We start from the raw sequence: 20593 nt of genomic DNA on the forward strand, positions 1-20593 counted from the left end.
ATACATAATATACAAACCTCAGCTTCTTCTCGCGTCATCCCTTCCTTCCATGCTTGATCAAAGAAACCATACAGATAGGACGAGCCAGATCCTGAAATATAAAAGACTTGTCAAATGTACTTGCTTCTACGAATGGGTTAGAAATATTTCACCATGTTAACCATAAAACAGTGGCAGCAAGTCCAAGGCTTTACCCAAGGATAATTCAGCTCAATAAGGTTTCTTGAGCTAAGACAAGAAAGATAACATAACCGGAATTGCTAAAGAGACAATGTTTTGACTCATTCAACCATACAAAAGAAGTTTCAAGAAAGGAGATTAATTTTTCTTGTTAGGAAAACGAAAGCTAAAAACATGTAGGTCATTGGGAGAAAAAGAGAGTGGGGAGCTTAAAGTATCCATTTAACTGACCATTGGTTCAGCACTTGCAGCTGATAAAGTATCCAACAGTGAATTCTGGGGTTCCATTTCTTCATGCCATAGAGGGAGGCTGTTCACGGGATAGAATTTTCTAGTAACGCCGTCTTTGTTGATCTGCAAACGAGGATTCACAACAATCAGGTTTATGCAAGACTAGGTACAGAATTTTCCTTAACTGCTGCACCAATACCATTTGATGGTTTGAGCCAATTAATTACTTCTCATGATATTGGCTAGTATATGAATTAACTGTATGTTACAACCTTGACATAGAGTTGGTGAAAATCTTGGTAACAAAATACTGAAGGTAAGGATATGATATTCATAAGCATGCTATGATTAGTTCCCAATTTAAGACGGGGTTGGATCACTAATACAAGAAGTAGTTCATAATGAGAAGCAACTCACGTTCACTGTCCGAACAGCACCACCACTGGCACCATCCCGAGCAATGGCAAGAGAGACTGCCTTCACAATTAATTGCTGGAGAAACATCAAAGTAAACACAAAATTAAGCAATGTCTTATAATCATATAGCGTGATCATAATGCAGAAAACCAACAGTGGAGGGTGTTCGCTCCTGTTCCGATAATAATGCAGTCACTGTAAGGTCGCATGAGAACAGTAAGGCAACTAACAATGAAGGATCATGCTACTTCATAGAGTGAAAATTAAGCAGACTTACGTGTGTTGGTGGAGAAAGTAACGTACATAATCTGAAACAAATTGTGAATCTGCTACCTGATCAAAGAATATTGCAAAAGGCGTCAATTAGGAGCAAGAAAGTAACGTTTTGCAGTGGGGGGGGGGGGGGGAAAGGAAGAGGACAAAAAGAAGATCACAGAAAAATGGGCAAGAAACAAACGTATTACCGCATATGTAACTTACGCAAACAATCGCAGCCGCTCAGCATTGAGATCGGCACCCTAACCTGTATTGCCATTTAAAAGAAGCAGCACAGCATAGCGGAACAACAAGAAGTACACATACCAAACTGAGAAACAGTAGAAGGTATGCATTATAAGGTCCATACCTAGCCATCACTATAAACCACAAAGAAAGATGGTATATCTGATCAAGGACAAATAGCTCGATCTACTCATTCGAAGACTTGTAATATAAATTGGGCTTCTCGGAGTGATGGTGTTCCAACGGAGAAAATGCATTATATTTGCGGTATCCTTGAAGACGTCTTGGACAAGTAAAATTCCATGGAAAAGGTTTTTGGGCATCTAAATCCATGCTAAATTTTTGGCTCAATATAAGATACTAATTGGATTTTTCTTCGACTGAGATGAAATGTACAATGGAATTTTCATCCAAAATCCAATTAACAACAAAATCTGAATATATTGAGCCAAAAAATAACTTAACTAGAAACAAAAAATAATTAACCTATAAGTTACACTATCTTAAATTCTTATTTGTCCAAAATCTTCAAGGTGAGCTCAATACCACAACCACATTACTTTCCTCCATGGAACATCATCATCAAGAAAAAAGCCTATCTATATAAAGAAGGGCTCCAAACGGTAGCTTGAGCTATCAATCGCCATGGAAAAGCGGGGAATGCTTAAAGAAACAATTTACAAAAAAGACAAGTTTAGATGAGGATTAGTTTTGCTATAAAAAATTTACATGGAAGAGTATTTAGAATAGAAAGTTCTCGAAAAGAAGAGCTAAGACAAGAAAGATAACATAACCGGAATTGCTAAAGAGACAATGTTTTGACTCATTCAACCATACAAAGGAAGATTCAAGAAAGGAGATTAATTTTTCTTGTTAGGAAAACGAAAGCTAAAAACATGTAGGTCATTGGGAGAAAAAGAGAGTGGGGAGCTTAAAGTATCCATTTAACTGACCATTGGTTCAGGACTTGCAGCTGATAAAGTATCCAACAGTGAATTCTGGGGTTCCATTTCTTCATGCCATAGAGGGAGGGTGTCCCCGGGATAGAACTTTCTAGTAACGCCATCTTTGTTGATCTGAAAACGAGGATTCACAACAATCAGGTTTATGCAAGACTAGGTACAGAATTTTCCTTAACTGCTGCACCAATACCATTTGATGGTTTGAGCCAATTAATTACTTCTCATGATATTGGCTAGTATATGAATTAACTGTATGTTACAACCTTGACATAGAGTTGGTGAAAATCTTGGTAACAAAATACTGAAGGTAAGGATATGATATTCATAAGCATGCTATGATTAGTTCCCAATTTAAGACGGGGTTGGATCACTAATACAAGAAGTAGTTCATAATGAGAAGCAACTCACAGTCACTGTCCGAACAACACCACCACTGGCACCATCCCGAGCAATGGCAAGAGAGACTGCCTTCACAACTAATTGCTGGAGAAACATCAAAGTAAACACAAAATTAAGCAATGTCTTATGTTCATATAGCTTGATCATAATGCAGAAAACCAACAGTGGAGGGTGTTCGCACCTGTTCCGATAATAATGCAGGACCCAACTTTTGACAATGTATTTCACATCCCTTCCCACGAAGGAAGAAGAAAAGAGAAACAGGCGGGTCTACAAAACTGCTCTATCACCCAGTATAATGTGCTTATGTATATCATCGTGTTAGGAAACTCTGATGAAAGCTGAATTGTGAAACTTCATTGACATTGATACGTAATATACAAACCTCAGCTTCTTCTCGCGTCATCCCTTCCTTCCATGCTTGATCAAAGAAACCATACAGATAGGACGAGCCAGATCCTGAAATATAAAAGACTTGTCAAATGTACTTGCTTCTACGAATGGGTTAGAAATATTTCACCATGTTAACCATAAAACAGTGGCAGCAAGTCCAAGGCTTTACCCAAGGATAATTCAGCTCAATAAGGTTTCTTGAGCTAAGACAAGAAAGATAACATAACCGGAATTGCTAAAGAGACAATGTTTTGACTCATTCAACCATACAAAAGATGTTTCAAGAAAGGAGATTAATTTTTCTTGTTAGGAAAACGAAAGCTAAAAACATGTAGGTCATTGGGAGAAAAAGAGAGTGGGGAGCTTAAAGTATCCATTTAACTGACCATTGGTTCAGGACTTGCAGCTGATAAAGTATCCAACAGTGAATTCTGGGGTTCCATTTCTTCATGCCATAGAGGGAGGGTGTCCCCGGGATAGAACTTTCTAGTAACGCCATCTTTGTTGATCTGCAAACGAGGATTCACAACAATCAGGTTTATGCAAGACTAGGTACAGAATTTTCCTTAACTGCTGCACCAATACCATTTGATGGTTTGAGCCAATTAATTACTTCTCATGATATTGGCTAGTATATGAATTAACTGTATGTTACAACCTTGACATAGAGTTGGTGAAAATCTTGGTAACAAAATACTGAAGGTAAGGATATGATATTCATAAGCATGCTATGATTAGTTCCCAATTTAAGACGGGGTTGGATCACTAATACAAGAAGTAGTTCATAATGAGAAGCAACTCACAGTCACTGTCCGAACAACACCACTACTGGCACCATCCCGAGCAATGGCAAGAGAGAATGCCTTCACAACTAATTGCTGGAGAAACATCAAAGTAAACACAAAATTAAGCAATGTCTTATGTTCATATCGCTTGATCATAATGCAGAAAACCAACAGTGGAGGGTGTTCCCTCCTGTTCCGATAATAATGCAGTCACTGTAAGGTCGCATGAGAACAGTAAGGCAACTAACAATGAAGGATCATGCTACTTCATAGAGTGAAAATTAAGCAGACTTACGTGTGTTGGTGGAGAAAGTAACGTACATAATCTGAAACAAATTGTGAATCTGCTACCTGATCAAAGAATATTGCAAAAGGCGTCAATTAGGAGCAAGAAAGTAACGTTTTGCAGTGGGGGGGGGGGGGGGGAAAGGAAGAGGACAAAAAGAAGATCACAGAAAAATGGGCAAGAAACAAACGTATTACCGCATATGTAACTTACGCAAACAATCGCAGCCGCTCAGCATTGAGATCGGCACCCTAACCTGTATTGCCATTTAAAAGAAGCAGCACAGCATAGCGGAACAACAAGAAGTACACATACCAAATTGAGAAACAGTAGAAGGTATGCATTATAAGGTCCATACCTAGCCATCACTATAAACCACAAAGAAAGATGGTATATCTGATCAAGGACAAATAGCTCGATCTACTCATTCGAAGACTTGTAATATAAATTGGGCTTCTCGGAGTGATGGTGTTCCAACGGAGAAAATGCATTATATTTGCGGTATCCTTGAAGACGTCTTGGACAAGTAAAATTCCATGGAAAAGGTTTTTGGGCATCTAAATCCATGCTAAATTTTTGGCTCAATATAAGATACTAATTGGATTTTTCTTCGACTGAGATGAAATGTACAATGGAATTTTCATCCAAAATCCAATTAACAACAAAATCTGAATATATTGAGCCAAAAAATAACTTAACTAGAAACAAAAAATAATTAACCTATAAGTTACACTATCTTAAATTCTTATTTGTCCAAAATCTTCAAGGTGAGCTCAATACCACAACCACATTACTTTCCTCCATGGAACATCATCATCAAGAAAAAAGCCTATCTATATAAAGAAGGGCTCCAAACGGTAGCTTGAGCTATCAATCGCCATGGAAAAGCGGGGAATGCTTAAAGAAACAATTTACAAAAAAGACAAGTTTAGATGAGGATTAGTTTTGCTATAAAAAATTTACATGGAAGAGTATTTAGAATAGAAAGTTCTCGAAAAGAAGAGCTAAGACAAGAAAGATAACATAACCGGAATTGCTAAAGAGACAATGTTTTGACTCATTCAACCATACAAAGGAAGATTCAAGAAAGGAGATTAATTTTTCTTGTTAGGAAAACGAAAGCTAAAAACATGTAGGTCATTGGGAGAAAAAGAGAGTGGGGAGCTTAAAGTATCCATTTAACTGACCATTGGTTCAGGACTTGCAGCTGATAAAGTATCCAACAGTGAATTCTGGGGTTCCATTTCTTCATGCCATAGAGGGAGGGTGTCCCCGGGATAGAACTTTCTAGTAACGCCATCTTTGTTGATCTGAAAACGAGGATTCACAACAATCAGGTTTATGCAAGACTAGGTACAGAATTTTCCTTAACTGCTGCACCAATACCATTTGATGGTTTGAGCCAATTAATTACTTCTCATGATATTGGCTAGTATATGAATTAACTGTATGTTACAACCTTGACATAGAGTTGGTGAAAATCTTGGTAACAAAATACTGAAGGTAAGGATATGATATTCATAAGCATGCTATGATTAGTTCCCAATTTAAGACGGGGTTGGATCACTAATACAAGAAGTAGTTCATAATGAGAAGCAACTCACAGTCACTGTCCGAACAACACCACCACTGGCACCATCCCGAGCAATGGCAAGAGAGACTGCCTTCACAACTAATTGCTGGAGAAACATCAAAGTAAACACAAAATTAAGCAATGTCTTATGTTCATATAGCTTGATCATAATGCAGAAAACCAACAGTGGAGGGTGTTCGCACCTGTTCCGATAATAATGCAGGACCCAACTTTTGACAATGTATTTCACATCCCTTCCCACGAAGGAAGAAGAAAAGAGAAACAGGCGGGTCTACAAAACTGCTCTATCACCCAGTATAATGTGCTTATGTATATCATCGTGTTAGGAAACTCTGATGAAAGCTGAATTGTGTAACTTCATTGACATTGATACGTAATATACAAACCTCAGCTTCGTCTCGAGTCATCCCTTCCTTCCATGCTTGATCAAAGAAACCATACAGATAGGACGAGCCAGATCCTGAAATATAAAGGACTTGTCAAATGTACTTGCTTCTACGAATGGGTTAGAAATATTTCACCAAGTTAACCATAAAACATTGGCAGCAAGTCCAAGGCTTTACCCAAGGATAATTCAGGTCAATAAGGTTTCTTGAGCTAAGACAAGAAAGATAACATAACCGGAATTGCTAAAGAGACAATGTTTTGACTCATTCAACCATACAAAAGAAGATTCAAGAAAGGAGATTAATTTTTCTTGTTAGGAAAACGAAAGCTAAAAACATGTAGGTCATTGGGAGAAAAAGAGAGTGGGGAGCTTAAAGCATCCATTTAACTGACCATTGGTTCAGGACTTGCAGCTGATAAAGTATCCAACAGTGAATTCTGGGGTTCCATTTCTTCATGCCATAGAGGGAGGGTGTCCACGGGATAGAATTTTCTAGTAACGCCATCTTTGTTGATCTGCAAACAAGGATTCACAACAATCAGGTTTATGCAAGACTAGGTACAGAATTTTCCTTAACTGCTGCTTCAATACCATTTGATGGTTTGAGCCAATTAATTACTTCTAATGATATTGGCTAGTATATGAATTAACTGTATGTTACAACCTTGACATAGAGTTGGTGAAAATCTTGGTAACAAAATACTGAAGGTAAGGATATAATATTCATAAGCATGCTATGATTAGTTCCCAATTTAAGACGGGGTTGGATCACTAATACAAGAAGTAGTTCATAATGAGAAGCAACTCACAGTCACTGTACGAACAACACCACCACTGGCACCATCCCGAGCAATGGCAAGAGAGACTGCCTTCACAACTAATTGCTGGAGAAACATCAAAGTAAACACAAAATTAAGCAATGTCTTATATTCATATAGCTTGATCATAATGCAGAAAACCAACAGTGGAGGGTGATCGCTCCTGTTCCGATAATAATGCAGGACCCAACTTTTGACAACGTATTTCACATCCCTTCCCACGAAGGAAGAAGAAAAGAGAAACAGGCGGGTCTACAAAACTGCTGTATCACCCAGTATAATGTGCTTATGTATATCAACGTGTTAGGAAACTCTGATGAAAGCTGAATTGTGTAACTTCATTGATATTGATACGTAATATACAAACCTCTGCTTCTTCTCGCGTCATCCCTTCCTTCCATGCTTGATCAAAGAAACCATACAGATAGGACGAGCCAGATCCTGAAATATAAAAGACTTGTCAAATGTACTTGCTTCTACTACTGGGTTAGAAATATCTCACCAAGTCAACCATAAAACAGTGGCAGCAAGTCCAAGGCTTTACCCAAGGATAATTCAGCTCAATAAGGTTTCTTTAAATGCTATAAAACAGTAGGGCATATAGCTTGACGGATCTCCAGAATAACTTAAAGTAGAAGATAAGGGTCCGCTTGGCCATCTAAAAAATTTGGGGCCCACTGATATCTGAGACAACTCCAAAGTTGAGGTATGAATAAATTATTGATCTAGTATTAAAATAACTAGGCTGCACCTTTCAGGCATCTAAGTCCCATAACATCTATCTAATTAAGAATTAGAGTTTGCTTACCTTGATTCAGTGTATAAATCAACATGGGATTGTGTAAAAAAGTTCAGATCATTCACTACCAAGAGACTTACTGATATCATTCATGAGTTAAATTGGGCTGTGCAACAGCCAACTTATGTTGGGTATAACCATAATGGGACTCATGCCCAGTAAAAAGTATACTCAAACAAGTAACTTATTTTAGGTATGGGTTAAGATAGCCAACTTATTTTCCATAACCATACTGGTACTCATGCCCAGTAAAAATTTGTTATTCAGGTAATTTTAGAAACAATCAGATAAAACATCTTAGCTTGTAGTTTAAGGAATATATACTTAATGGGAACTCCGTGGTGGCAAGAGCTGAAAAAAACCAGACACAAGACAAGCATAAAGGAAAGAGTGATAAGAGCGCACCTCCAATAGTGAAAGGCAGTTCTAAAACTGTTCCTCCCAAAGGTATTCCATAAATTTTACCCCCTTCATACTTATCCCATCCACCAACAATCAAGCCAGTTTGCAGCATATTCTGCACAATCAATAGAATAACATTTATTCAAGACAGGAAAACAACATATGCAGCCAACTAGAACAAATAGCTAAGAGGCATAGCAGATCTCATAAAGCTAAAGGGAGTTATTTGTATATGATTGATATGTTTAAGAATAGGCTGTATAATTCTTACCAAAATTATAAAATTCAGCACAGCCAAGGAAAAAACAGTTCTGAAATATTCATTACCATGGCAAGAAGCTAAGGAGCATCCTCTTTGATGTTACAGTGTGCACAACTGTTTTGAAAACCTCTATTCATTATAAGGTGGAAACTATGCATGACCTATTCTACCACCTCAAGGAGGTAACAACAAAAAGGAACAGGACAAAAGGAAGATCACAGAAAAATGTGCAAGAAACAAACATAGTACCGGACATGTAACTTACGCAAACAACCGCAGCCGCTCAACATTAATCAATCTGAAGAAGACATATCACGGAAATTGATCAATCTGAAGAAGACAATGCAAGAAAGTCTGATGCGTTGCGGAATCTCTCAACCAAGGGCCGGTTACCCACTTCCATGGCGAAGCTCTCGGCCTCCTCGCGTATCATACCCTCCCAAAAAGACTTTTATTTCTACAATAATTTTCAAGAATTCAAGAAACCCGTGCAAGAAATTGACGAGAAGTCGAAAAATATGCTGAAAGAGGTGGAGGCATCGGAAAATTTATTTGGGAAGGCAATCCCCTTTGTAAATTGGCAGCAATGAACAAAGAAATTCCATTGAAGCGTAGTGAAAGTTACAACAAGAACTCAGTGGAAGAAAACTGTTCAAGAAAGACTAAAGAAAGTCTGATGCGTTGCGAAATCTCTCAACCAAGGGCCGGTTACCCACTTCCATGGCGAAGCTCTCGGCCTCCTCGCGTATCATACCCTCCCAAAAAGACTTTTATTTCTACAATAATTTTCAAGAATTCAAGAAACCCGTGCAAGAAATTGACGAGAAGTCGAAAAATATGCTGAAAGAGGTGGGGGCATCGGAAAATTTATTTGGGAAGGCAATCCCCTTTGTAAATTGGCAGCAATGAACAAAGAAATTCCATTGAAGCGTAGTGAAAGTTACAGAGAACTCAGTGGAAGAAAACTGTTCAAGAAAGACTAAAGAAAAAAAATATACAGAGAACGTATTAATAAAGAAGAGGGAATGAACCAACTCACTAATTCTAACCACTAAACTGAATATCTAAACGGCTAATAAAAATCGTGGAAGCCTAAACAAACGACTTTATAAGTGAAAAAAACAATTCTAAAGTCAGGCTCTTTCTTCCTCTGGTACACGCCTGAAGGGCCCCTGCTTCTGTTCAAGTTTCATCTGCAATATTTAATTAGTGTTCTGCAATTTAACACCCCCTTGCAAGCTGGACTTGGTGGCAAGGAAACTGTTGAAGTCAGCTTCATCCTCCGTTACAACAACAGAAGCAACTCCAGTTCCAGACTCTGTTTCTGCAGAAGAATAAGAACTCCCCTGAAGACGTGTTTTCCCTTGCTAACGTTTCTATCATTATAATTCACACTTTTATTAGCTGTAATTAGTAGCTTAGGTGGCTGTTGACGTGGCAGCCAGTCTGTTTTTCAGTTGTAGTTAGTTGAACAGATATTTTTCCCTCCACCCACCTCTGTATCCATATTTAAAGTCTGCTGTATCATTTTCCAGAATGAATGAGAGTGAATTCTTATTCTCTTCAGTTTTAGTTTGTGTGATTCATGGAGTTTATCTCTGATTTTATCATGGTATCAGAGCCATCATCTTGATGGTCTCTGTATACAAACGTATAACCAAATCTCAATCAACAGATTATCACACTTGACTTCTGTATGTGAAGAGAATGGCGAGCTCTTCAAGTGATATGCCTGAAGGTCCTCTTACAGCATCAGGAACTGGAATTGACCCTATGACGTTGCGTGTTCAAAACCTGGAAACTCAAGGTATGGTGATGGTTTCTGCTCCATTCAATGGAAGCAATTGGTTATCTTGGAGTCGGTCGGTTTGAATGGCGCTTGAGAGTAAGGATAAACTGACCTATATTGACGGCTCAAACATAAGACCTGCAATTGGAACTCCACAACACAAACAGTGGAGGATTACGGATTGTGTGGTGCGAACGTGGATCTTAAGCACCATCTCCAAAGATTTGGTGAACGCATACCTGTATGCGAGCACATCAAGAGACCTCTGGATGGAGCTCGAAGCTCGATACGGCGAGTGTGATGGAACTCTACTTTACAAAATTCAACGTGAGATTAGCTCAATTTCTCAAGGAAATATGAGTGTGACAGCTTATTACACCAAACTGAAACAACTTTGGGATGAGTTACTATGTCTCATGCCACCAGCTGTTTGTTCGTGCGGACTTTGCGTTTGTGGATGTAACAGACTCAAGGCAGAACAGAATGATGCTAGTCAACTTGTCCAATTCCTCATGGGTTTAAATGATTCCTACGATAATATACGAAGCCAAATTCTAGTGCTAGAGCCGCTTCCGCTAGTCAATAAGGCTTATTCTATGGTGTTACGGGTAGAAAGGCAACGGATGGTTAATTCTGAGTATTCGGACGCAGGGGAGGCTTCTGCCATGAACGCCTATGAACAAAGGTATGCTGAACCTAATACTAGTCCTAGACAATTCATGAGACGCAAAGGACCTATGGACAAACGCAGCCTTCTTTGTGAACATTGTCATAAGAGTGGACACAACAAAGAAAATTGCTTTAGGCTTCACGGGTTTTCGGAATGGTACAAGGAACTACATGATTCACGAAGAAAACAGAGTAATGTGGGAAGAGCATATGATGTAACTAGTGCAGATGATAATGGACAGGATAAGTTGGGAAGTTCAGACTGCAGCAATAACCAACTGATGTCTGAATTGTTAGAGGCTTTACGCTTGGTCCAGAACAAGGTGCCTCAAGATCCTATTAATGTACATTTCGCCCAAGTAACGGAGATGGCAAGTATGGCTATGGACCGTCGTATTTCGACTGATTTCAGTGCTAACTCTTGGATTGTGGATACAGGAGCTACTTGCCACATGTGTGGGAATGTGAAGCTATTTCAATCCCTTACCACCCTCAATGCTCCTAAACAAATACGCCTACCCGATAATAGCATTACTCTAGCCACAAAGAGTGGTGCCATTCAACTTTGTCCCAGCCTTACTCTAACTAACGCGCTTTTTGTTCCTAACTTTGCTCACAACTTGCTTTCTGTATCACAACTCTGCAGTTCGCATCATGTCGCATTCTCATTTTATGGTTCCTTTTGTGTGGTGCAGGACCTGAGATCTAAGCAAATTTTGGCCCTAGGGAAGCAGCATAGGCAGCTTTACTATTTGGGAAGCAAATCATTCATTCCTACTTCTGATTGTTCTAGTGAACATACTGCACATGCTTTACTTTCTTCTTCACATGTTGATAACTTCTCTCTTTGGCACCAAAGGATGGGACATACGTCCCCTAATGTAATGAAACATATTGAATCCTTACATATTCCTGAACCAGACAAGAATCATGTTTGTAGTGTTTGTCCTTTGGCTAAACAAACTCGTCTTCCTTTTGGTTGTAGTCAATCTAGCACTGATTCTTGCTTTGAACTCATACACATCGATATATGGGGGCCTTACAGACAGGCCACACTCTCAGGAGCTCGTTATGTCCTCACACGTAGATGATTTTTATAGAGCTACATAGACTTTTTTACTAAATCATAAGTCTCAAACACTTCATACCTTGACCCTTTTTTTTGCTCAAATCCTTACTCAGTTTGGCTGCAAAATCAAAACTGTTAGGACAGACAACAGTTCCGAATTTGTGAATTCTAGTTGTGTTTTTTTCTTTCAAAATGCTGGTGTATGTCATCAAAGGTCCTGCACCCACACACCCCAACAAAACGGAGTGGTCGAACGCAAACATAGGCACCTTCTACAGGTGGCTCGAGCACTCATGTTTCAATCCTATCTTCCTAACCAATTTTGGGGCGATTCCATCTTGACTGCCACTCACATTATAAATAAACTTCCTACTTCTACCTTAAATTGGAAATCCCCATTTGAGGTCCTATACAAATCACCACTTACCTATGAAAGTCTTAAAACATTTGGATGCCTCTGTTTTGCTTCAAACTTTTATCCTGGAAGAACTAAGTTTGATAGCCGTCATTTGAGTGTATTTTTTTGGGTTATATGCCTAACCAAAAAGGGTACAAGGTATATGACTTACATAATAATAGAACCTTTGTTTCCCGTGATGTTATTTTTCATGAATCAGTTTTTCCTTTTAAGACTACTGCAGGAAAAGAGATGCAGACTCCCTTGCCTCTTCCATCATTTGTCAACTTTCCTGAATTTTCACCTGAAGCTGCAGTAGATTTTCCTGAGAATTGTGATCCTCTTCCTTCTGACTCCATGTCGCCTGAGTCTCCCACTTCCTTCCAGCAATCAGCTAATCCTCCTTCCAACACTCATCTCAGGCGATCACAGAGGATCACACAACCACCTTCTTGGCTTCGGGATTTCGTTTGTCATACTTCTCATTTTCCTCCTTATAATTCACCTCCTCTCACTATGCATTTCAGGCTACTCTGTCCACAATACGAGAGCCAAGCTGTTACAGTCAAGCCAAAGAACATGAGGAGTGGCGACAAGCAATGCAACACGAACTTCGTACCTTGGAACAGAATCACACTTGGGAGCTTACGGATTTACCACCTGGTAAGAAATCGATTGGGTCTAAATGGGTTTACAAAGTTAAATTGAACCCTGACGGGAGTGTTGAACGCTACAAAACGAGGCTCGTTGCGAAAGGGTATAATCAAGTTTGAAGGAGTCGACTACTTTGATCGGTTTTCTCCCGTTGCCAAGGTTGTTACAGTAAGGGTGTTTTTAATAGTAGATACTGGTTTGAAATGGCCTATACATCAATGTGATATTAATAACGCGTTTCTTCATGGGTTCATTGACGAGGACATCTTCATGGAAGCTCCAGCCGCCTATGATGTTCCCTCAGGCAAAGTTTGTAAATTAAAACGGTCGTTGTATGGTTTAAAGCAAGCATCGGGGTAGTGGAATCAAGAGCTTACTTCCAAGCTTGTTGAATTTGGTTTCATACAATCTTTGAATGACTATTGCTTGTTCGTTAAAGGTTCTGGTGATTCCCTTGTTATTGTACTTGTCTATGTTGATGATTTGTTGATTACAGGTCCATCCGAGGAACTCATCACTGAGGTTAAGCAGTTTTTGGATGATGTTTTTAGTATTAAAGATTTGGGATACGCCAAGTACTTTCTTGGCCTAGAAATTGCTCGCTCCCCAGCTGGGACTTGGGTCACTCAACACAAATACATTCGCGACCTTATTGCTCACACAGGGCTTGATCAATGCAGACCGGCTTCCACTCCGCTTCCACTTGGTTTGAAACTCTCCTCTTCCTCTTCTCCTAAATTGATAGATCCTGAACCTTTTTGCAGATTAGTCGGTCGCCTCCTTTATTTGGGATTCACTCGTCCGGATATATCTTATGGGGCTCAACAACTGAACCAATTTCTTCACGAGCCGTGCCAAGACCACTTGGAAGCTGCAATGCATCTTGTACGTTACCTAGCAGGCTGCCCAGACTTGGGCCTCTTTCTCCCTGCTTCTGTTTCTTCCACGATCACAGCATACTGCGATGCGGATTGGGGAAGTTGTGTGGATACTCGTAGATCTCTCAGCGGATATTGTATCTTCTTGAGTGATGCTCTTGTTTCATGGAAGACGAAGAAGCAATCCACCATTTCTAGATCCACGGCGGAGGCGGAATATCGAAGTTTGGGTGCCACTGTATGCGAGCTTCAATGGCTTTCTTATATCCTGAAAGATTTCCACATTTCTGTTCAGACTCCAATTTCTTTGTATTGCGACAACCACGCTGCATTGCACATCGTCGCGAACCCAGTCTTCCAAGAGCGCACGAAGCATTTGGAGATTGATTGTCACTTGGTTCGTGACAAGTTCAAGTCACGCTTCATCCTTCCTTCACACATTTCAGGCAAGCTGCAGATTGCCGACATGTTTACTAAGTCTCTTCCTGGTCCGTCCTTCGCTGCCTTTGTGTCCAAGTTGGGTCTTTGCTCCTTCACCCACGCCCAACTTGAGGGGGGGATGTTGAAGTCAGCTTCATCCTCCATTACAACAACAGAAGCAACTCCAGTTCCAGACTCTGTTTCTACAGAAGAATAAGAACTCCCCTGAAGACGTGTTTTCCCTTGCTAACGTTTCTATCATTATAATTCACACTTTTATTAGCTGTAATTAGTAGCTTAGGTGGCTGTTGACGTGGCAGCCAGTCTGTTATTCAGTTGTAGTTAGTTGAACAGATATTTTTCCCTCCACCGACCTCTGTATCCATATTTAAAGTCTGCTGTATCATTTTCCAGAATGAATGAGAGTGAATTCTTATTCTCTTCAGTTTTAGTTTGTGTGATTCATGGAGTTTATCTCTGATTTTATCAGAAACCAAGCCAATTTGGAACGTAGATGAAGGAAAGTAGCACCTCCCGCTTAGTGAAGATATCAGCAATTTGCTGTTTAGACATCACATAATTAGGTTGAATGATCCCTTCTTTGTATTTGTTCCTTACAATGTGGTAGTCGATCTCCAGGTGTTTAGTTCTCTCTATGGAACACAGGGATGGCCATTATATGCAAAGCAGCTTGATTATCGCAGAAGAATGGTATAGGTGTGTCTACTGAAACTCCAAAGTCATTTAACAAGTACATGATCCAAGTTAACTTACAGACTGCAGCTGCCATGCTTCTATACTCAGCCTCCGCTGACGATCTAGCAACTGCAGTCTGCTTTTTGGTCTTCCATGAAATGGGAGTAGCTCCCAGAAATACACAATAGCCTGTTAACATCAAAATTTGATATGAGAGCTTGAAATACTCTACATTGCTTTATCCATTTAATTAAATGAGTTTTATCCTAGAGCTTCCATAGATGTGTAAGGTCGTTAATGCGCTGCCAAGATTTTGCCATTTTGTATGCTGAAGTGGAATTGCTAAAGAGACAATGTTTTGACTCATTCAACCATACAAAAGAAGATTCAAGAAGGAGATTAATTTTTCTTGTTAGGAAAACGAAAGCTAAAAACATGTAGGTCATTGGGAGAAAAAGAGAGTGGGGAGCATAAAGTATCTATTTAACTGACCATTGGTTCAGGACTTGAAGCTGATAAAGTATCCAACAGTGAATTCTGGGGTTCCATTTCTTCATGCCATAGAGGGAGGGTGTCCCCGGGATAGAACTTTCTAGTAACGCCATCTTTGTTGATCTGCAAACGAGGATTCACAACAATCAGGTTTATGCAAGACTAGGTACAGAATTTGCCTTAACTGCTGCACCAATACCATTTGATGGTTTGAGCCAATTAATTACTTCTCATGATATTGGCTAGTATATGAATTAACTGTATGTTACAACCTTGACATAGGGTCGGTGAAAATCTTGGTAACAAAATACTGAATGTAAGGATATGATATTCATAAGCATGCTATGATTAGTTCCCAATTTAAGACGGGGTTGGATCACTAATACAAGAAGTAGTTCATAATGAGAAGCAACTCACAGTCACTGTCCGAACAACACCACCATTGGCACCATCCCGAGCAATGGCAAGAGAGACTGCCTTCACAACTAATTGCTGGAGAAACATCAAAGTAAACACAAAATTAAGCAATGTCTTATGTTCATATAGCTTGATCATAATGCAGAAAACCAACAGTGGAGGGTGTTCGCTCCTGTTCCGATAATAATGCAGGACCCACTTTTGACAATGTATTTCACATCCCTTCCAACGAAGGAAGAAGAAAAGAGAAACAGGCGGGCCTACCAAACTGCTCTATCACCCAGTATAATGTGCTTATGTATATCATCGTGTTAGGAAACTCTGATGAAAGCTGAATTGTGTAACTTCATTGACATTGATACGTAATATACAAACCTAAGCTTCTTCTCGCGTCATCCCTTCCTTCCATGCTTGATCAAAGAAACCATACAGATAGGACGAGCCAGATCCTGAAATATAAAAGACTTGTCAAATGTACTTGCTTCTACGAATGGGTTAGAAATATCTCACCAAGTCAACCATAAAACAGTGGCAGCAAGTCCAAGGCTTTACCCAAGGATAATTCAGCACAACAAGGTTTCTTGAGCTAAGACAAGAAAGATAACATAGCCGGAATTGCTAAAGAGACAATGTTTTGACTCATTCAACCATACAAAAGATGTTTCAAGAAAGGAGATTAATTTTTCTTGTTAGGAAAACGAAAGCTAAAAACATGTAGGTCATTGGGAGAAAAAGAGAGTGGGGAGCTTAAAGTATCCATTTAACTGACCATTGGTTCAGGACTTGCAGCTGATGAAGTATCCAACAGTGAATTCTCGGGTTCCATTTCTACATGCCATAGAGGGAGGGTGTCCATGGGATAGAGCTTTCTAGTAACGCCATCTTTGTTGATCTGCAAACGAGGATTCAGAACAATCAGGTTTATGCAAGACTAGGTACAGAATTTTCCTTAACTGCTGCACCAATACCATTTGATGGTTTGAGCCAATTAATTGCTTCTCATGATATTGGCTATAGTATATGAATTAACTGTATGTTACAACCTTGACATAGAGTTGGTGAAAATCTTGGTAACAAAATACTGAAGGTAAGGATATGATATTCATAAGCATGCTATGATTAGTTCCCAATTTAAGACGGGGTTGGATCACTAATACAAGAAGTAGATCATAATGAGAAGCAACTCACAGTCACTGTCCGAACAACACCACCACTGGCACCATCCCGAGCAATGGCAAGAGAGACTGCCTTCACAACTAATTGCTGGAGAAACATCAAAGTAAACACAAAATTAAGCAATGTCTTATATTCATATAGCGTGATCATAATGCCGAAAACCAACAGTGGAGGGTGTTCGCTCCTGTTCCGATAATAATGCAGTCACTGTAAGGTCGCATGAGAACAGTAAGGCAACTAACAATGAAGGATCATGCTACTTCATAGAGTGAATATTAAGCAGACTTACGTGTATTGGTGGAGAAAGTAACGTACATAATCTGAAACAAATTGTGAATCTGCTACCTGATCAAAGAATAATGCAAAAGGCGTCAATTAGGAGCAAGAAAGAAGTTCATAATGAGAAGCAACTCACAGTCAATGTCCGAACATCACCACCACTGGCACCATCCCGAGCAATGGCAAGAGAGACTGCCTTCACAACTAATTGCTGAAGAAACATCAAAGTAAACACAAAATTAAGCAATGTCTTATATTCATATAGCGTGATCATAATGCAGAAACCAACAGTGGAGGGTGTTCGCTCCTGTTCCGATAATAATGCAGTCACTGTAAGGTCGCATGAGAACAGTAAGGCAACTAACAATGAAGGATCATGCTACTTCATAGAGTGAATATTAAGCAGACTTACGTGTGTTGGTGGAGAAAGTAACGTACATAATCTGTAACAAATTGTGAATCTGCTACCTGATCAAAGAATATTGCAAAAGGCGTCAAATAGGAGCAAGAAAGTAGTTCATAATGAGAAGCAACTCACAGTCACTGTCCGAACAACACCACCACTGGCACCATCCCGAGCAATGGCAAGAGAGACTGCCTTCACAACTAATTGCTGGAGAAACATCAAAGTAAACACAAAATTAAGCAATGTCTTATATTCATATAGCGTGATCATAATGCAGAAAACCAACAGTGGAGGGTGTTCGCTCCTGTTCCGATAATAATGCAGTCACTGTAAGGTCGCATGAGAAAAGTAAGGCAACTAACAATGAAGGATCATGCTACTTCATAGAGTGAATATTAAGCAGACTTACGTGTGTTGGTGGAGAAAGTAACGTACATAATCTGAAACAAATTGTGAATCTGCTACCTGATCAAAGAATACTGCAAAAGGCGTCAATTAGGAGCAAGAAAGTAGTTCATAATGAGAAGCAACTCACAGTCACTGTCCGACCAACACCACCACTGGCACTATCCCGAGCAATGGCAAGAGAGACTGCCTTCACATCTAATTGCTGGAGAAACATCAAAGTAAACACAAAATTAAGCAATGTCTTATGTTCATATCGCTTGATCATAATGCAGAAAACCAACAGTGGAGGGTGTTCCCTCCTGTTCCGATAATAATGCAGGACCCAACTTTTGACAATGTATTTCACATCCCTTCCCACGAAGGAAGAAGAAAAGAGAAACAGGCGGGTCTATAAAACTGCTCTATCACCCAGTATAATGTGCTTATGTATATCATCGTGTTAGGAAACTCTAATGAAAGCTGAATTGTGTAACTTCATTGACATTGATACGTAATATACAAACCTCAGCTTCTTCTCGCGTCATCCCTTCCTTCCATGCTTGATCAAAGAAACCATACAGATAGGACTAGCCAGATCCTGAAATATAAAAGACTTGTCAAATGTACTTGCTTCTACGAATGGGTTAGAAATATTTCACCATGTTAACCATAAAACAGTGGCAGCAAGTCCAAGGCTTTACCCAAGGATAATTCAGCTCAATAAGGTTTCTTGAGCTAAGACAAGAAAGATAACATAACCGGAATTGCTAAAGAGAAAATGTTTTGACTCATTCAACCATACAAAAGATGTTTCAAGAAAGGAGATTAATTTTTCTTGTTAGGAAAACGAAAGCTAAAAACATGTAGGTCATTGGAGAAAAAGAGAGTGGGGAGCTTAAAGTATCCATTTAACTGACCATTGGTTCAGGACTTGCAGCTGATAAAGTATCCAACAGTGAATTCTGGGGTTCCATTTCTTCATGCCATAGAGGGAGGGTGTCCACGGGATAGAATTTTCTAGTAACGCCGTCTTTGTTGATCTGCAAACGAGGATTCAGAACAATCAGGTTTATGCAAGACTAGGTACAGAATTTTCCTTAACTGCTGCACCAACACCATTTGATGGTTTGAGCCAATTAATTACTTCTCATGATATTGGCTAGTATATGAATTAACTGTATGTTACAACCTTGACATAGAGTCGGTGAAAATCTTGGTAACAAAATACTGAAGGTAAGGATATGATATTCATAAGCATGATATGATTAGTTCCCAATTTAAGACGGGGTTGGATCACTAATACAAGAAGTAGTTCATAATGAGAAGCAACTCACAGTCACTGTCCGAACAACACCACCATTGGCACCATCCCGAGCAATGGCAAGAGAGATTGCCTTCACAACTAATTGCTGGAGAACATCAAAGTAAACACAAAATTAAGCAATGTCTTATATTCATATAGCTTGATCATAATGCAGAAAACCAACAGTGGAGGGTGTTCGCTCCTGTTCCGATAATAATGCAGTCACTGTAAGGTCGCACGAGAACAGTAAGGCAACTAACAATGAAGGATCATGCTACTTCATAGAGTGAATATTAAGCAGACTTACGTGTGTTGGTGGAGAAAGTAACGTACATAATCTGAAACAAATTGTGAATCTGCTACCTGATCAAAGAATAATGCAAAAGGCGTCAATTAGGAGCAAGAAAGAAGTTCATAATGAGAAGCAACTCACAGTCAATGTCCGAACATCACCACCACTGGCACCATCCCGAGCAATGGCAAGAGAGACTGCCTTCACAACTAATTGCTGGAGAAACATCAAAGTAAACACAAAATTAAGCAATGTCTTATATTCATATAGCGTGATCATAATGCAGAAACCAACAGTGGAGGGTGTTCGCTCCTGTTCCGATAATAATGCAGTCACTGTAAGGTCGCATGAGAACAGTAAGGCAACTAACAATGAAGGATCATGCTACTTCATAGAGTGAATATTAAGCAGACTTACGTGTGTTGGTGGAGAAAGTAACGTACATAATCTGTAACAAATTGTGAATCTGCTACCTGATCAAAGAATATTGCAAAAGGCGTCAAATAGGAGCAAGAAAGTAGTTCATAATGAGAAGCAACTCACAGTCACTGTCCGAACAACACCACCACTGGCACCATCCCGAGCAATGGCAAGAGAGACTGCCTTCACAACTAATTGCTGGAGAAACATCAAAGTAAACAAAAAATTAAGCAATGTCTTATATTCATATAGCGTGATCATAATGCAGAAAACCAACAGTGGAGGGTGTTCGCTCCTGTTCCGATAATAATGCAGTCACTGTAAGGTCGCATGAGAAAAGTAAGGCAACTAACAATGAAGGATCATGCTACTTCATAGAGTGAATATTAAGCAGACTTACGTGTGTTGGTGGAGAAAGTAACGTACATAATC

The 20593-nt window shown here is 39.5% G+C and overlaps 2 protein-coding genes and 2 long non-coding RNA genes across 5 annotated transcripts; 1 reads left to right on the top strand and 3 right to left on the bottom strand.

The window, feature by feature from the left end:
* Positions 1-6518: 6518 nt before the first annotated feature.
* On the bottom strand, positions 6519-15598 carry LOC148788191 (proteasome subunit beta type-6-like). Of its 2 annotated transcripts, XM_088880689.1 has the most exons (7): positions 15482-15598; positions 15068-15178; positions 8683-9741; positions 8159-8270; positions 7322-7395; positions 6946-7020; positions 6519-6651 (listed from the first exon to the last, which is right to left on the bottom strand). In XM_088880689.1, the coding sequence occupies exons 4-7, from the start codon at positions 8265-8267 to the stop codon at positions 6520-6522; spliced, it is 390 nt and encodes a 129-aa protein (XP_088736815.1). In that variant the 5' UTR covers positions 8268-8270; positions 8683-9741; positions 15068-15178; positions 15482-15598; the 3' UTR covers position 6519. The 2 variants fall into 2 exon arrangements, with proteins under 2 accessions (XP_088736815.1, XP_088736816.1); XM_088880690.1 differs by lacking the exons at positions 8683-9741; positions 15068-15178; positions 15482-15598 and having other exon boundaries at positions 8159-8510.
* LOC148788192 (uncharacterized) lies at positions 10290-14510 on the top strand. Its single transcript, XM_088880377.1, has 4 exons — positions 10290-11958; positions 12586-12809; positions 12869-13004; positions 13435-14510. The coding sequence occupies exons 1-4, from the start codon at positions 10290-10292 to the stop codon at positions 14508-14510; spliced, it is 3105 nt and encodes a 1034-aa protein (XP_088736503.1).
* A 295-nt stretch (positions 15599-15893) lies between the features above and the next one.
* Positions 15894-16784, bottom strand: LOC148788193 (uncharacterized). Its single transcript, XR_016065530.1, has 3 exons — positions 16668-16784; positions 16274-16347; positions 15894-15973 (listed from the first exon to the last, which is right to left on the bottom strand). It is a non-coding gene; the product is annotated as an uncharacterized LOC148788193 (long non-coding RNA).
* Positions 16785-17363: 579 nt separating this feature from the next.
* LOC148788194 (uncharacterized) lies at positions 17364-20593 on the bottom strand. The gene is made up of 7 exons (XR_016065531.1): positions 20159-20593; positions 19481-19957; positions 19064-19186; positions 18671-18744; positions 17766-18369; positions 17490-17564; positions 17364-17419 (listed from the first exon to the last, which is right to left on the bottom strand). It is a non-coding gene; the product is annotated as an uncharacterized LOC148788194 (long non-coding RNA).

Source organism: Sesamum indicum, linkage group LG5 (genome assembly GCF_026168435.1).
Source record: "Sesamum indicum cultivar Baizhima isolate 11 linkage group LG5, ASM2616843v1, whole genome shotgun sequence".
Lineage (NCBI taxonomy): Eukaryota > Viridiplantae > Streptophyta > Magnoliopsida > Lamiales > Pedaliaceae > Sesamum > Sesamum indicum.

Coding starts and splice junctions, on each gene's coding strand:
- LOC148788191 (XM_088880689.1), bottom strand. CDS start 8,267: ATGCTGCAAACTGGCTTGATTGTTGGTGGATGGGATAAGTATGAAGGG. Junction 7,396..8,158: donor ACTGCCTTTCACTATTGGAG/GTGCGCTCTTAT, acceptor TTTATATTTCAG/GATCTGGCTCGTCCTATCTG. Junction 6,652..6,945: donor GTGTTGTTCGTACAGTGACT/GTGAGTTGCTTC, acceptor CCTTGTTTGCAG/ATCAACAAAGATGGCGTTAC.
- LOC148788192 (XM_088880377.1), top strand. CDS start 10,290: ATGGCGCTTGAGAGTAAGGATAAACTGACCTATATTGACGGCTCAAAC. Junction 12,810..12,868: donor CTTCTTGGCTTCGGGATTTC/GTTTGTCATACT, acceptor TATGCATTTCAG/GCTACTCTGTCCACAATACG. Junction 13,005..13,434: donor GCTTACGGATTTACCACCTG/GTAAGAAATCGA, acceptor TGTTCGTTAAAG/GTTCTGGTGATTCCCTTGTT.